The following is a 14,958-nucleotide window of genomic DNA, read 5'->3' as shown; positions in this document are numbered from 1 at the left end:
GGTTAGGCCTCACTATATTTATGTTCAGGGATTCTGTTGAAAATAAACTCATGAATTTCTGAAACATTGTAGAACATACTGTAGGTCTACTTGTTTGACTGTGTGTAGCCTTCCAGAATGTGGTTCTGTTGAAGAGAATATCATCAGAGCAGAAGCGCCCTCTTCAGGGCAGTTTGGGCAGTGTCTGCTTTGCGTCTCTGCCAAATGCTGGTATCGTCACCACAATTGTCAGCAGTGAATCCCTGCCCAATCCCTATCCAGACATGCTTGGTAAAGAATGCAGAAGTGTCCACTTAATTTGAGGGCTGAGGATGTGTATTTTAAGTGTTTGGAACGTAACCTCAGAGCCCTTTGACAAAGAAGATCTTCGCTGCTTTCGAGTAAAGAGTGCAGCTTCATGATATTTCTCTGGGAGAAGGCTAAATGAGTTGGTCCAAAAGATGACCGCGGCTGGCAACTAAAACGACTACCAAACCCATAGTACTTTGTAAGTTGTTGGTACTGTATACTCAGACAGAGATATATATTTCATATTTCAGTCTTGTTTCACAGGAACTTTAACTTTAGAAATACTAGTGGATAATAGCAAAATCTACTGCACACACAGAGCTGATTAGCTAGCGAAGGTGCTGGAGGCAAAAACTGGAGAAACAGGAAAATGCTATTACAATCTATAATGAAAGATCAGAATTGTATTGAAATTATGAGCTATCGCAAAATAAAATGTTTGCAGATCTTCTAGGCAAAGAAAACAGTTGGCTTAGAATCATAGGAGAGAGCCTCAAATATCACATTCATATCTCTGGTCTCGTTTGCATGGCCAAACAAAAACAACTTAATGATTGGTTGAAAATAGATCCACCCACAATGTGCAAGCGTTGGCTGCAGGATGGAGTTGGTAAAAAGCAACTGCAGAAACTTGCAGTCAAAACTTCATGACCATAGATCACATGAGTTTTGTAAAGTTAATGCAGTCAACATGTAGGTGCAAGTCTGGTTATTTTTAACCCCATAATGCAACACACTTTGAAAGGTGGTGACCAACAATGGTCACCGATTTGACAAAGATAATCCGCTTGAAAGTGCGCATTGACTACAGTTTAGATGATTCAATAAAAATCCATTGTTAATGAAGAATAAACAATGGGAGAAGAAATGGAGAGACAGATGGTTCTCTATCCAGGGGAAAAGAAAACAAGGAGGACATAGGAGGAGGTAGATGCTGGAGCTTCATGGGACATCAGAGGGCGTTTGTAAGGGCCATACTGGTTGTAGTCTCTCTTTCTCTTTTCTCTCAGCGCATGGATAGCACTGGGACTGGAAGACTGGGACTGGAAGACTTGGAGGAAGAGGGAAGTCCAGGGGAAGCAGAGTCGCTGCCACCAACAAGACAGCTGGAAGTGGTGTTGAGAGCCACGGCCAGAGGGGCCGCCGTCGGGCTACTTAGATGAGTAGCAGTCGTCTCATTGGTCTGGATAGCAGAGGTCCTGTCTGGGTCGCTTCGCTGCTCAACGCCCCCTTCTTGGGGCTTCTGATCGGGCTGGGGGTGGGTGCTGCAGATGGGGTGGACCGGGCAGTGGAGTTCCTGGAGCCTTGGGTGTGGTGGGAGGTTGTGGGTAATGAGGTGAGCGGGGCTGGGCTGGGGGCCAGGTTGGCTGCAGTGAGTTGGGGTGGCCATTGGGGTTTGATGAGCATCTTGGCAGTCAGGAATTCTGCTTATATCACACTACACCACAAACATAATGTTTAAATGCAGAAACTCTATGACCATTGCTTGAGGTTGGCGCGAAATCTGTTGCCTATCTCTGCTGCACTGTATCAGCACAATGGACGGCGCTCTACACACTAACGCAAGGCCGTTTTGGCAATGAATATAGGCTACAAGATTCATTTCCTTCAAAAACTATTAATAGTGTTACAGCCTGAATTAAAAATGGATTAAATACACATTCTCACCCATCTAAACATAATACCCAATAATTACAAATGAAAACACGTTCTAAGAAATTCTTGCAAATGTATTGAAAACACCGATACAGAACTTTCAACACCCCTGAGTCAATACTTTGTAGAAGCACCTTTGTCAGCAATTACAGCTATGAGTCTTTCTGGGTACTTCTCTAAGAGCTTTCCACATCTGGATTGTACATTGTTGCCATAGATTTCGATGTAGATTTAAGTCAAAACTGTAACTCGGCCACTCAGGAACATTCAATGCTGTCTTGGTAAGCAACTCCAATGTAGATTTGGCCTTGTGTTTTAGGTTATTGTCCTGCTGAAAGGTGAATTAATCTCCCAGTGCCTGGTGGAAAGCAGACAGGTTTTCCTTTCGGATTTTGCCTGTCTCCATTACATTTAATTTGTATCCTAAAAAAAAACTCCCCAGTCCTTAACGATTACAAACAAGCATACCCATAACTTGATGCAGCCACCACTAGCTTTAAAATATGGAGAGTGGTACTCAGTCATTTGTTGTATTGAATTTGCCCCAAAAAGAACACTGTATTCAGGACCCAAAAACGATTGCTTAGCAATTTTTTTGCCAAAAGGTATTTTTAGTCTGTACAGCCTTCCTTCTTTTCCATCTATCAGTTAGGTTAGTATTGTGGAGTAACTACGATTTTGTTGATCCATCCTCAGTTTTCTTCTATCATAGCCATTCAACTCCTAACTGTTTTAAAGTCACCATTGCCCTCATGGTGAAATCACTGGGTGGGTTCCTTACTATCCACCAAATGAGTTAGAAAGGACGCCTGTATCTTTGTAGTGACTAGATGTGTTGATACGCCATCCACGGTTTAATTAACTTCATCATGTTTATCTACCAATAGGGGCCCTTCTTTGTGAGGCATTGGGAAAACCTTGCTGGTCTTTGTGGTTGAATCTGTGTTTGAAATCCACTGCTTGACTGAGGGACCTTACAGATAATTGTGTGGAGTACAGAGATGAGGTAGTCATTTGAAAATCATCTTAAACACTATTATGTGACTTGTTAAGTAAATTTGTACTCCTGAACTTATTTTGGCTTGCCATAACAAAGGGATTGAATACTTGTTGAATCAAGACATTTCATCTTCTCATTTTCTATTAATTTGTGAACATTTCTAAAAACATAATTCCACTTTGACATTATGGGCTATTGTGTGTAGACCAGTAACACACAATCTCAATTTAATCAATTTTAAATTCCGCCTATAGCACAACAAAATGTGGAAAATGTCAAGGGGTGTAAATACTTCCTGAAGTCAGGAAGGGGTGTAAAACCCAGGGGACTCATTTGGGTTTTTGCATTGGAATGATATTGAAATATGCTTATATCACACTATACCACAATAAACATAAAGTTCAAATGCCAACACCATAGAGTGCTTTTGACCAAAAGTGACAGGTTGGCACGGAATCTCTGCTGTGCTCTATCCGCCCCATTGACAGTCCGTTACACATTAAAGCAAGGCCATTGAAAACCTAGGCTAGCTACGGAAGTCATTTTGCCATTCCATGCCCTCGATTTTTGCTGAAATGACACCACTGACAAGATTTTGATAAAAACCAACCAGCTAGATTGTTTCTTACCTTGGCAGCATCATGCTGTGAGGATGTTTTTGAGCGGCAGGGACTGGGAGAGAGATCCTTGCTCCAGAGTGCTCAGGACCTAAGACTGGGGCGAAGGTTCCCCTTCCAACAGGACATGACCTTTTAACCACACAGCCAAGACAACGCAGGAGTGGCTTCGGGACAGGTCTCTGAATGTTCTTGAGTGGCCCAGCCATATCCCGGACTTGAACCAGATCGAACATCTCTGGAGAGACCTGAAAATTGCTGTGCAGCGACGCTCCCCATCCAACCTGACAGAGCTTGAGAGGATCTTCAAAGAAGAATGCAAGAAAATCCTCAAATACAGGTGTGCCAAGACTCAAGGTATGTAATCGCTGCCAACGGTGCTTCAACAAAGTACTGAGTAAAGGGTCTGAATACTTATGTAAATGTTACATTTCTGTTTTTTTTTATTTATACATTTGCAAAAATTTTGTAAAACCTGTTTTTACTTTGTCAATACAGGGTATTGTGTGTAGCTTGGTAAGGGTGAAAGAACAATTGTTTTTAATACATTTTAGAATAAGGCTGTAACGTAACAAAATGTGGAAAAAGTGAAGGGGTCTGAATACTTCCCGAATGCACTGTATTTGCACGGGTGTTGCTGGGCCAAAGATGAAGTCGAGGGCCGACAAACCTTGCCAATATATCCTCCAACCACCGGCTTCAAGGGCATCAACACTTTTATACAGTGGGTTACCAACATATTCAAATGATTATTTACATATTTTCAAAAGTATTATTTTGATTCATTTATTAATTATATTTCATCCTTCCACAAGATATAGTCCCGACACAAATCTAGGGTTGCTACCCAAGCCGGCTGATCGTTCGTCCTATCGGTTCGGTTGCCAGAGACGCGACCCAGTCGTTCTGTATCTATAGACGTGACCCATTTGTTTGTTCTAAATGTTCCATTGCCATACTGGCTGGCAACGTTTTTATGCCTTGCTTGCAAGCATGCCAACTATGGCTAACTTAGTCACATTAAAAATGTGCAGCCAGAATAACAGCAAAGTTTCAAAGTTCACATATATCTCCGTCTGTATGTTTCATTGCCGGGTGAGAAACTACTCCAGTGTGATAAAGACCCCTATATGGCTGGACAGGGTTGTGGAGAAGCTGCAGCAGAATCTCTACCAAACAGTGCAAAACGTTGTGTCTGTGTTGCTTATCTCTTCACCAACTGTGCCACATTTAACAGGGTGAGACTGCACTACTGCAGTATCCAATGTGAAGACTCAGGGCTAACATTTTGATTATACTAGTCAACTTGTGCTAATGAATGAATAACACTTTAATAATGTGCCCTTGTTTAATCTATAACAAATATGAATTAGGCCAAACGAGTTGTTTATTGCATTTCTAGCTTGTTTACTATGTTTTCTATACAAATGTGTCTGTCTTTTTTTTCTGAGGGATAATGCAGAGTTCCATGGAATGGGCGAAAGATTGAAGGATCTATTTGAGAGAGAGTTCAAGAGTACTCCATTCAGCATCCAACTTCAGGGGGCAGGCAGGCAGAGCCATGCACGAGATAGCGAAATCCTATTGGCGCATATTGCATATTTCCGTTAGGGAACGCCTACTACGTGAAGTGCGCGTGTGCAATAACTCGATTCGCCTTTGCACTCCTAAACAACGGCATTTTTAAAAACGTTTGCAAAGGCTAAAGTCTACACACTTTAGTCCACTCTGATCATAACATATTCTAGTTTTGGGAACAGAAAACTTTGAGATTAAATGTTTCATCGGTGAGAACATTTGCAGAATGTCGGCCAAAATCCATCTCATTCCATCTTCTCCCACTATCCGCCAGTAGTCTTCCTCTCAGTACCATATTTGGAAGCGAGTGGAAACGTCAAGCGGATGCTTCACATTTAAACATCCAGTGAAATATCTGTCTCATTGTTCCATCTTTGATGTCACCTTCATAATTCTTTGTATCCGCTTTGTACGTGCGGTTCTGTTGAGGAGAATGTCAGACAGAGCAGCAGCGCCCTCTTCAGGGCAGTCTGGGCAGCGTCTGCGTTGCGTCTCTGCACTCGTGCAGGGCCTGCGCACGCAAGTACACGTCACCACAATTGCCAGCAGCGAATCCATGACCAGAGCTGCGAAGCAGCGTTGCGCAGACATGCTTGGTAAAGTACGCAGCCATTTCCCTTCAGCTTGTTGTAAAGTCACAGGTCCGAGAATGCAAATACTGCAATAGTGGCTGATGTTGGGGTTTGTAGGCGAATTTCTTTATCGAAATGAAAGACTAAAACTTTTTCCTTCTCATAAGCATTGAGAGAAACAGCCACATAGGCAGCCTATTTAGACGTGGTCGAGCGATTCCATAACCAAGACAGTGCGCATGGTAGACGCGGTAATGTCGTTGAATATCACTGTGAAAAGTGAAGACTCCGAGTCCTTTGACGATGAAGACGAATCATCTTCGCTGCTTTCGGGCAAAAGAGCGACGGAGTCTGCAGCTCGTCATGATATTTCTCCGGGAGAAGGCGGTCCAATAGAAGACCATGCAGGGTATTCAACACAGCATGGGCGGCTAGCAACTAAAACGACCAGCAAACCCATCGTACTGTGTAAGTTGTTGGTACCGTACAAGTAAGACAGCGAGAGCATATTTTTCAGTCTTGTCTCACAGGAACTTTTACTTTTACTTTAAAAACACTATTAGATAATAGGCCGAATCTACCGCACACCCAGAGCTGAATAGTGAAGGTATTGGACGTAAAAGGCAAACCTGGAGAAACAGGAAAAAGGCTCTGCACACTTTAGAAATATTTGTATAATCTATAATGAATGATCAGAATATTATTGATATTTTGAACTATCGCAAAAATACTAAACTGTATTTTGACGGTTTTGCATGTGACACCTGCCTTTCTGTTCACTAGATCCTGTGAGTGCTGACCGTTTCTTTTCCTCTACTTCTGCAGATGGCAAAACCATCTTAAAGATAGCACCAGGTGAGTCATATTTCTTCCCGTTAAAGAGTGAAGGAGATAGAGGGGAGTAAAATAAAGAGGGCACATCAAATAAATATAACTCTTCCTATATTTCTTGGTCTAAGCACCTACTGTAGATGTACCATTTATCTGCAGCACCCAGAACCATATCTCACATGCATGCTGGCTAGCTGATCGAGCGACTTAACAGTACTTATATACTTATTAAACATCCCTCTTCTCCAACCTCCTTCCTCTCCTCAGCCGCAGTCATGACCCTCCCGACTCCTCGGCCTCCTCCCCAGGTTTCCCCAGAGTTCTCCTACCAGGCCATTGTGTACTTGATCGAAGCAGTGGGGCGCCGCTGGAGCCTGTACGGGACCCGGGAGCGTTCGCAGCTCTTCCAGAGCGTGCAGAAGGAGTTGGAGGAGCAGGGTCATTGTCTTCCCGTTGAGAAGATCCGCCGCAAGTGGAACAACTTGATCGTCACCTACAAGAGGGTCAAATACAGAGGCAGGGAGACCGGCCAGGCCAGAACCTCCTGGGAGTACTTTGAGGTACTTGTTTGTTTTATTATGATAGACGTGTGTTGTTTAGCAAGAAAACCGATGCGTGTGCATCTTCTGGGCAAAACAGACAGGGGTTGGCTTAGAACCATAGGATTATTGAAACTATATTTTGTCTCCAAATGTTTATTGAAAACACAATAAGCACTTTTTGTCTCTCAAATACATCGTGCCAGTTGTTCGCTAACTAGCGCATTTAAGCCGTATTATCATATACGTGGTATAAGTCAAAACACCTTAAAACAGGACATGGAATCACAAGCAAGATACAAGCCACCTACAATGCCCCACATGGCAGTTTCTTGTCATTGTTTTGAGCTAACGGGCTGTTCAGGATCACAGCAACACACATCCTTCTACTCATGCGTAGCTCACGCATCATTTTTGTGACGTTGTCAGGCAACCGTCTCTTCATTTTGTTGAAAGTGTTGTTCTAGTGGTCTTGTAGTGAATGCTCATCAATTCTAGTGACATTGGGGGTGTATTATGAAAGTAAGAAACAAAGCTGTCCAAGGGTGCTAACAAGACCCTCTTATCTCAACATTCTGTCTCTTTCTGTCTGTCTCTCACTCACTCATAAGATGATGGATGCCATGCTTGGTGACACCATCGGCGCCGAGACCACTAGCAGCCCTACCCTAGTAACCAGCATCCCTAAGGTGAACGTCGCCACGGAAACTGCCAAAACAGAGCAGAAGCCCCTCCTTCCCCATGGCAACCTCATCACTGCATGCACTCGGACACTCACCCTTGTCCCCTCCTCCCTCCCACTCCACACGCCAGTTCCCTCCACCCTCCCTCTCTACACCTTTGTCAGATCCCTCCCTCCCCCCGTCCGCTCCTCCCTCCCTCTTCCCACCCCCATGGACACGCCCTCCCCCAGGATAGCCAATAACACAGACCCTCCACAGCCAAACCCCTCCCCTGCTCCGGTCGCACAGCCCCCTGCCTCCCGTCACATCCCCTCCAACCTCAGCCGCATAGACCTCCGCAGAAAGAAGCGCTGTCGCTTCTCCTCCAAGGGATCCTCCATTACCTCCCTTCTGGCCCAGCAGCAGAAGCGAGCAGAAGAAGGCACCTTCTTGCTGCAGGAGTTCCTGAGGAGGCAGGAGGGGCAGGCCAAGGAGGAGCAGGGGCGTCGCAGCAGGATGGAGGCCCGGGGGAGGAGGCGCGAGAGGAGGGAGGCGCGCATGGCTGAGTCCCTGGGTAGGATGGCCACGGCTCTGGAGCTGCTTTCCTCCAAACAGGACACAGTCATTGCCCTGCTGCAGAGACTGGCTGAGAGAGACAGGAAGTGACAGTCATCGCCCCGAGTTGTCACTAACTTCTATAGCCACAAAGCCATAATTATGGCTAAACCCCGCCTATTTTTACTATTCATCTTCTTAAATTTAGATTTTTAAACCCAACATTAACCACACTACTAACCTTATGCCTAATCTTAAAATAAGTACAAAAAGCTCATGTTTGTTTTCATGAATTTTGAGTTTATGGCTATATAATCTAGTGGAAACGCTGCTGCAGAGACTAGCTGAAGTGACACTGTAATCGCCCTACTGCAGAGCCTGGCCGAGAGACGGGGAGGCTGACTCAGCATGCGACCGAAGGGTACTCTTTTTTCCCTATATTGTGCACTCTCTATGAGCTTAAAACCCAGTGAAAACCCACCTTGTGTCCCAGGTCTAAATTGGTCCCTGATTAGAGGGGAACTGGGTTCGAGGTTCATATTCGAATTTGCATAATGTAAGGAATAGGGTGCCATTTTGGACGCTAGACTCAGATAATGTTAATTGATTGTGTTGTAGAATTTACAATGGAATAACAATTTTGATTGATTAAATGGTTAATTAATGATTGATCATGATAATCAAAGTAATTTACAATAGCAGCATTTGTTTGCAGCAGTTATTTTGGAGAAACCGGTGTGGTGAGTGGAAACCACAATTTAGGCCTACACAGATGGATAAGGATTGTGAAATAGTAGGTGAGACTTGTTCTCACTAGTCTGGCATCTGGTCCAACCAGTAACTCCTGAAACACACACACACACACACACACACACACAGCCTTCTCAACGGTTTGATTGTCAGGCAGCATGTATGAGGCCGATTCAGACCGAGGCAGATGCAGACACTCTGAGACAGGCTAACAACCATAGAGAACAGCACCTGTAGCTACAGTAAGTGAATTGTTTGACAAAGATTATCTTAAATGATAGCAATGTTTTCTAAATTGGTGTTTTCATAGTGTTGCCGGCTTGTAAAAAAACCAACAGAAACATACTGTATAGTCAAGGTGCGTAAATCGAATCATTGAGGATGACACAAAAGTCTCGACTTATTTCCATTGTGGTTCTCTAACCTATAGATGCAACCAGTACCTCAGTGATGGAGAGGGATCTCCTTAGAAGAGGCACCTTCAGTGGTCAACATGAGACAGACTGAAGGAACTGATCCACTCTGAGGGGGTGGGGATATCAGATAACCAAATTCTGGTTTCACCTTTCGCTAAGAAAAACAGGTTGCCTCAACTCATCCAATGGAGACAGAAACAATGAGAGGGTGATTGACTGTACAGTTTAGGTGATTCAGTAAAAAAAAACAATTGTTCATCAAAAACAAAACGATGGGAGAGGGAACAGAGAGAGACAGATCGTTCTCCATCCAGGGGAGAAGAAAATACGAGAAGGACGTAGGAGGAGGGGGTAGATGCTGGAGCATCATGGGACGTCAGTGGGCGTTTGTAAGGGCCACACTGATAGTGGTGAGTCTGGGAGCTCTCTTTCTCTCTCTTGGAGCATGGACAGTACTGGGACTGGAAGACATAGAGGAGGAGAGTCCAGGGGAAGCGGAGTCACTGCCACCAGCAAGACCGCTGGACTACCACCTCTGTGTGGAGCTGGTGTTGAGAACCACAGCCAGAGGGGGTGCCATCGGGCTTCTGAGAGGACTAGCAGCGTTCTCAGTGGTCTGGATAGCAGAGGTCCTGTCTGGGTCTAATGGCCTGGTTGCATCGGTCCTCCGCGCCCCCTTCTTGGGTCTTCTGATCGGACTGGGGGTGGGTGCTGCAGATGGGGTGGGCAGGGTGGAGGAGCTCCTAGAGCCTGGGGTGTGGTGGGAGGTTGTGGGTAACGGGGTGAGCGGGACCGGGGTGGGGGCCAGGGTGGCTGCAGTGAGTGGGGTGGTCATCGCTGGTTTGATGAGCATCATGACGGTCAGGGCGGTGAAGAATGTGGCAAAGAGCGGCGAGATCAGGATGGCACAGTTCATTACCGTGTCAGTGGCTGTGGGGGCTGCTAGGATGGTGCTGTGTTTGGCTCCTGGGTGCATGGCCACAGGAGCCTTGGTTGTATCCATCCTAGGGACACGGAGGGACCTCCACAACTTGGGGGCCCTAGTTGTGCTGGGGTTGGGGTGGTGTGCAGGGCAAAGGTGGCTTGGTGGTGGTGGTGTGTCAGTTTTCTTGGTGTGGGATAAATTGGGGCAACTCTCACCCAGACATCTAATAGGAAGGTTAGTGGGCTTGACTGTAGCTGTGGTTGGATCCATGTGCCTGGGGTTCTCTCTGCAGATGTACTCAGCTCTGGTCAGTGTGTTACTGGGTGCTTCTATAGCCTTTCTGTCCTGGAGGGGTGGGGAGGCTGTTTGTAAAGTTTTTGCTGAGGTGGTAGAGAGATTATTTGTAGCTATAAGCATCAATACATATCATGGACAAGAAGAGAGACTTTTCAATACCTTTGGATGGGGAAAGAGGCCTCTCGATGCTTGACATATTTGTCTTCTAATTTTGTTGTGATTAATTACTGTGATTAGTTGTCTAAAATGCATTTATTTCCCGACATGACTGTTACAAATGTTAAAAGTTTAGAATTTGTCAAATAGGGCTGCAGAAAGTACATTTTGTAGTGAACTTTAATATTTGCAACCACAAAACACAATAAAACTACATACCCTTTTCCAGAAAGGAGGACAGTTTAGAATTCAGAATACAGACGGGTGTAGTAGCTAGCCTGTAGAATGAACAAGACTATGAAAACAACATGATTTCCACTAGATGGCACAGCCACAAGGTCAAAATTGTCTATCTTAAAAAATTTATGAAAATAAAAATGTGCTTTTTGGTCTTAATTCAAGGTTCGAGTTAGCCACAAAGTGTTGTTAGGCCTCTGTGCCACCTGGGAGCCTAAGGCACTGCACCGCAGTGCTAGAGGTGTCACTACAGACCCTAGTTCGATCCCGGGCTGTATCACAACCAGCTGTGATCGGGAGTCCTGTAGGGCGGCACAGAATTGGCCCAGCGTCGTCCAGGTTAGTGGAGGTTTAGCCGGGGTAGGCCGTTATTGTAAATAAGAATTTGTTCTTAACTGACTTGCCTAGTTAAATAAAGGGGTTAAGTTTAAGAATCTTTATTTTAGAAATAGGCAGGGTTTCTGACTTTGTGGTTGTGGTAAATGTGACGACCGGAAAACATTGTGGGACAAGCGCCAAGCCAGAGATATTACAGAAAAGTAACTCCAAACCACAGGAGATTGGTGGCACCCTAATTGGGGAGGACAGGCTTGTGGTAATGGCTGGAGCGGAATTGAAACCGCTTAAGGATCTGCACCTTTTTTTTTTCCATTTTTGCCTAAAATGACATACCCAAAAACTAACTGCCTGTTGTTCAGGCCCTGAAGCAAGGATATGCATATACAGTTGAAGTCGGAAGTTTACATACACTTAGGTTGGAGTCGTTAAATCTAGTTTTTCAACCACTCCACACATTTCTTGTTAACAAACTATAGTTTTCGCAAGTCGGTTATGACATCTACTTTGTGCATGACAGAAGTAAATTTTCCAACAATTGTTTACAGACAGATTATTTCACGTATAATTCATTTCGTCACAATTCCAGTGGGTCAAGTTTACATACACTAAGTGGACTGTGCCTTTAAACAGCTTGGGAAATTCCAGAAAACGCACTATATCCTAGAGATGAACGTACTTTGGTGCGAAAAGTGCAATTCAATCCCAGAACAACAGCAAAGGACCTTGTGACGATGCAGGAGAAAACCGGGTTGAAAGTATCCATATCCACAGCAAAACGAGTCCTTTATCGACATAACCAGAAAGTTCGCTCAGCAAGGAAGAAGCCACTACTCCAAAACTGCCATAAAAAGGCCAGACTATGGTTTGCAACTGCACATGGGGACAAAGATTGTACTTTTTGGAGTAATGTCCTCTGGTCTGATGAAACAAAAATAGAACTGTTTGGCCATAATGACCATTATGTTTGGAGGAAAAAGGGGGATGCTTGCAAGCTGAAGAACACCATCCCAACCATGAAGCACGGGTGGCAGCAATCCATGTTGTGGGGGTGCTTTGCTGCAGGAGGGACTGAAGAAACATGTCAAGACCTCAGTCAGGAAGTTAAAGCTTGGTCGCAAATGGGTCTTCCAAATGGACAATGACCCCAAGCATACTTCCAAAGTTGTGGCAATATGGCTTAAGGACAACAAAGTCAAACTTCTGACGCACTGTGAATGTGATGAAAGAAATTAAAGCTGAAATAAATCATTCTCTCTACTATTATTCTGACATTTCACATTCTTAAAATAAAGTGGTGATCCTAACTGACCTAAGAGAGGGAATTTTTACTAGGATTAAATGTCCGGAATTGTGAAACTGAGTTTAAATGTATAAGGTGTATGTAAACTTCTGACTTCAACTGTATATGCATACGGTACCATTTGAAAGGAAACATTTTGAAGTTTATGGAAATGTGAAAGGAATGTAGGAGAATATAACACAACAGATCTAGTAAAAGATAATACAAAGAAACTTTTTTTTGTACAATCTTTGAAATGTAAGAGAAAGGCCATAATGTATTATTCCAGCCCAGGTGCAATTTAGATGTTGACCACTAGATGGCAGCAGTGTGTGTGTGCAAAGTTTAGACTGATCCAATGAACCATTGCATTTCTGTTTATTTTAAATTTTTTATCAAGACTGCCCAAATGTGCCTAATTTATTGATGAATAACTTTTCATGTTCAAAATTGTGCTTTCTCCTCAAACAATAGCATGGTATTATTTCACTGTAGTAGCAACTATAAATTGTACAGTGCAGTTAGATTAACAACAATTTAAGCTTTCTGCCAATATCAGATATGTCTATGTCCTGGGAAATGTTCTTGTTACTTACAACCTAATGCTAATCGCATTAGCCTACGTTAGCTCAACCGTCCCGTGGAAGGGACACTGATCCTGAAGAAGTTTTAATGGAATGGTATCAAATAAATCAAACGCATGGTTTCATGTGTTCGATGCCATTCCATTTGCTCCATTACAAATATTATTATGAGCAGTCCTCCCCTCAGCAGCCTAGTCCACATTTTTGTTTTATAACTAAACCATTGTTATGTCTGTGGTACTGTATCTGGACAAGCCTGAGATGCGTTTTGTTCTCTTGAGCGTTTGCTATGTTGCGGAACGGTTTGTACTGAACGACACGTTTACCCAAAACGTTCTTGAACCGACCGAGGTACGTTTGCTCCGGTTTGGTGGGTGTGGCTTGAAGTAATGAGTGTATTTAAAGGGATGTGGTACTGTTGACAGCGTTCCCCAACCAAATACACTACAGTATGACAACCTGTCCCCGTTCTTCAACTGGTCATTCAGTACAGCAACGTTTCCGTTCAATTGAGTGTTCCAGAACGTAAATGCCTACTGAAGGCAGCCCTGCCGTTTCATTTGTTTGAGTGACAACTGGAAAAGCCAATAAAATGAACACGTGGCATCTCCTATTTTCCAATCACCTTATTGGGAAAGGGAATATATGTACCATTGGCTATACGAACGACCTGGATGTAAAATGAGTACGAAGTGCATTCGGGGGGAAATGGTTTTAATGTCTATGAGAGAAACCCATAAGAGCATTCAGCCGCGTTGATGCTCTCTGGAAGGAACTGATTTTTAAAAAAAATGTTTTTTTAACTATCTCTATTCCCTAACTATTTTGCATAGTGGAATGCAAACAAAACTGTCAAGTTTACATTTGTATCTCCCGCAATTAAAATGAGCACTCGAGAATTTCGATTTGCTGAAGTTTTTTCGTATGAAAGATTGGTGCATGCAATGGCAGGAGCAGTGGTAAGTTAACTTTGTTTATGTGCATTGGCCTTTTTTTATAATAGGTTATTGCAGATTCTCTGCATTACATGAAAACAAGGGGCAGTATTTCTTTAAATTGCTATCTGACAGGCCAATACTGCCAAACCTGTATCCCCTATAAATAAGGTTAGCCTAATATCAGCAAATGTTCACATTTTGAAGACCCTACATTTTACAGTAGGCCTATATGTTTTTAAGGGAGTGTGACCGTTTTCTTTCCACTTGACACTGCAAGACTACGGCTGCAAGGTAAGGCTAGCTATATCTTTACGCCTTTGTGGCAAACTGAATAGAGGACATAAGATATCGGTGCAAGTCTCATGTCTATTCTCTCTGTTCCTCTTTTTCTATAGTGGATGAGAAGAGGAAAGCCAGGTCCACTCCTGCCATTCTGTCAGAGATTGTCAAGGAAGAGGGGTTGTTAGTTAACAAGAGCTCTGTCTTTCTCTCGTTCTACTTTCTCTCTCTGCTCTTTTAGCCTTTTTGTATTTGAACAGAATCACCTGAGGTTGTGTCTGTCCCCCTGCTTGTCCTCTCTGCAGGCTGGCGCCCTACAGGGGCTGGCTCCCAGTGATCTGCAGTCTCTGCTGCTCCAACTTCATCTACTGCTTCCACAGCCTGAGAGCCAGCTGGTTCCGGGGACACAAGTCAACTCCAAGCAGAGACCTGCTAATTGGCACCGCTACAGGTAGGCCAA

General features: G+C 43.9%; 1 protein-coding gene across 5 annotated transcripts; it reads left to right on the top strand.

Moving 5' to 3' along the window:
- The first annotated feature begins 5,447 nt into the window (after positions 1 to 5,447).
- Positions 5,448 to 14,943, top strand: LOC139421029 (uncharacterized). 5 transcript variants are annotated; one of them, XR_011635580.1, is made up of 6 exons: positions 5,638 to 6,179; positions 6,495 to 6,566; positions 6,810 to 7,102; positions 7,693 to 11,418; positions 14,615 to 14,678; positions 14,804 to 14,904. XR_011635580.1 is itself a non-coding variant. In XM_071171506.1 (4 exons), exons 1-4 carry the CDS (start codon positions 5,951 to 5,953, stop codon positions 8,407 to 8,409), a joined length of 1,269 nt encoding a protein of 422 aa, XP_071027607.1. In that variant the 5' UTR covers positions 5,448 to 5,950; the 3' UTR covers positions 8,410 to 10,157. The 5 variants fall into 5 exon arrangements, 2 of the variants coding, with proteins under 2 accessions (XP_071027607.1, XP_071027606.1); XR_011635579.1 differs by having other exon boundaries at positions 14,615 to 14,943; XR_011635578.1 differs by lacking the exons at positions 14,615 to 14,678; positions 14,804 to 14,904 and having other exon boundaries at positions 5,868 to 6,179; positions 7,693 to 9,290; positions 9,479 to 10,157.
- Positions 14,944 to 14,958: the final 15 nt, after the last annotated feature.

Source organism: Oncorhynchus clarkii, chromosome 12 (assembly GCF_045791955.1).
Source record: "Oncorhynchus clarkii lewisi isolate Uvic-CL-2024 chromosome 12, UVic_Ocla_1.0, whole genome shotgun sequence".
NCBI classification, from domain to species: Eukaryota; Metazoa; Chordata; class Actinopteri; order Salmoniformes; family Salmonidae; genus Oncorhynchus; species Oncorhynchus clarkii.
Note: the sequence above shows the minus strand (reverse complement) of the source record. Positions and strands in the feature narration are given on the sequence as shown.

What these genes read in the sequence shown, in the direction of transcription:
- LOC139421029 (XM_071171505.1), top strand. Translation starts at nt 5,951, where the DNA reads ATGGTAGACGCGGTAATGTCGTTGAATATCACTGTGAAAAGTGAAGAC. An exon ending in CATCTTAAAGATAGCACCAG is followed by an intron (nt 6,567 to 6,809) that starts GTGAGTCATATT and finishes TCCTCTCCTCAG; the next exon opens with CCGCAGTCATGACCCTCCCG. An exon ending in CCTCCTGGGAGTACTTTGAG is followed by an intron (nt 7,103 to 7,692) that starts GTACTTGTTTGT and finishes CTCACTCATAAG; the next exon opens with ATGATGGATGCCATGCTTGG.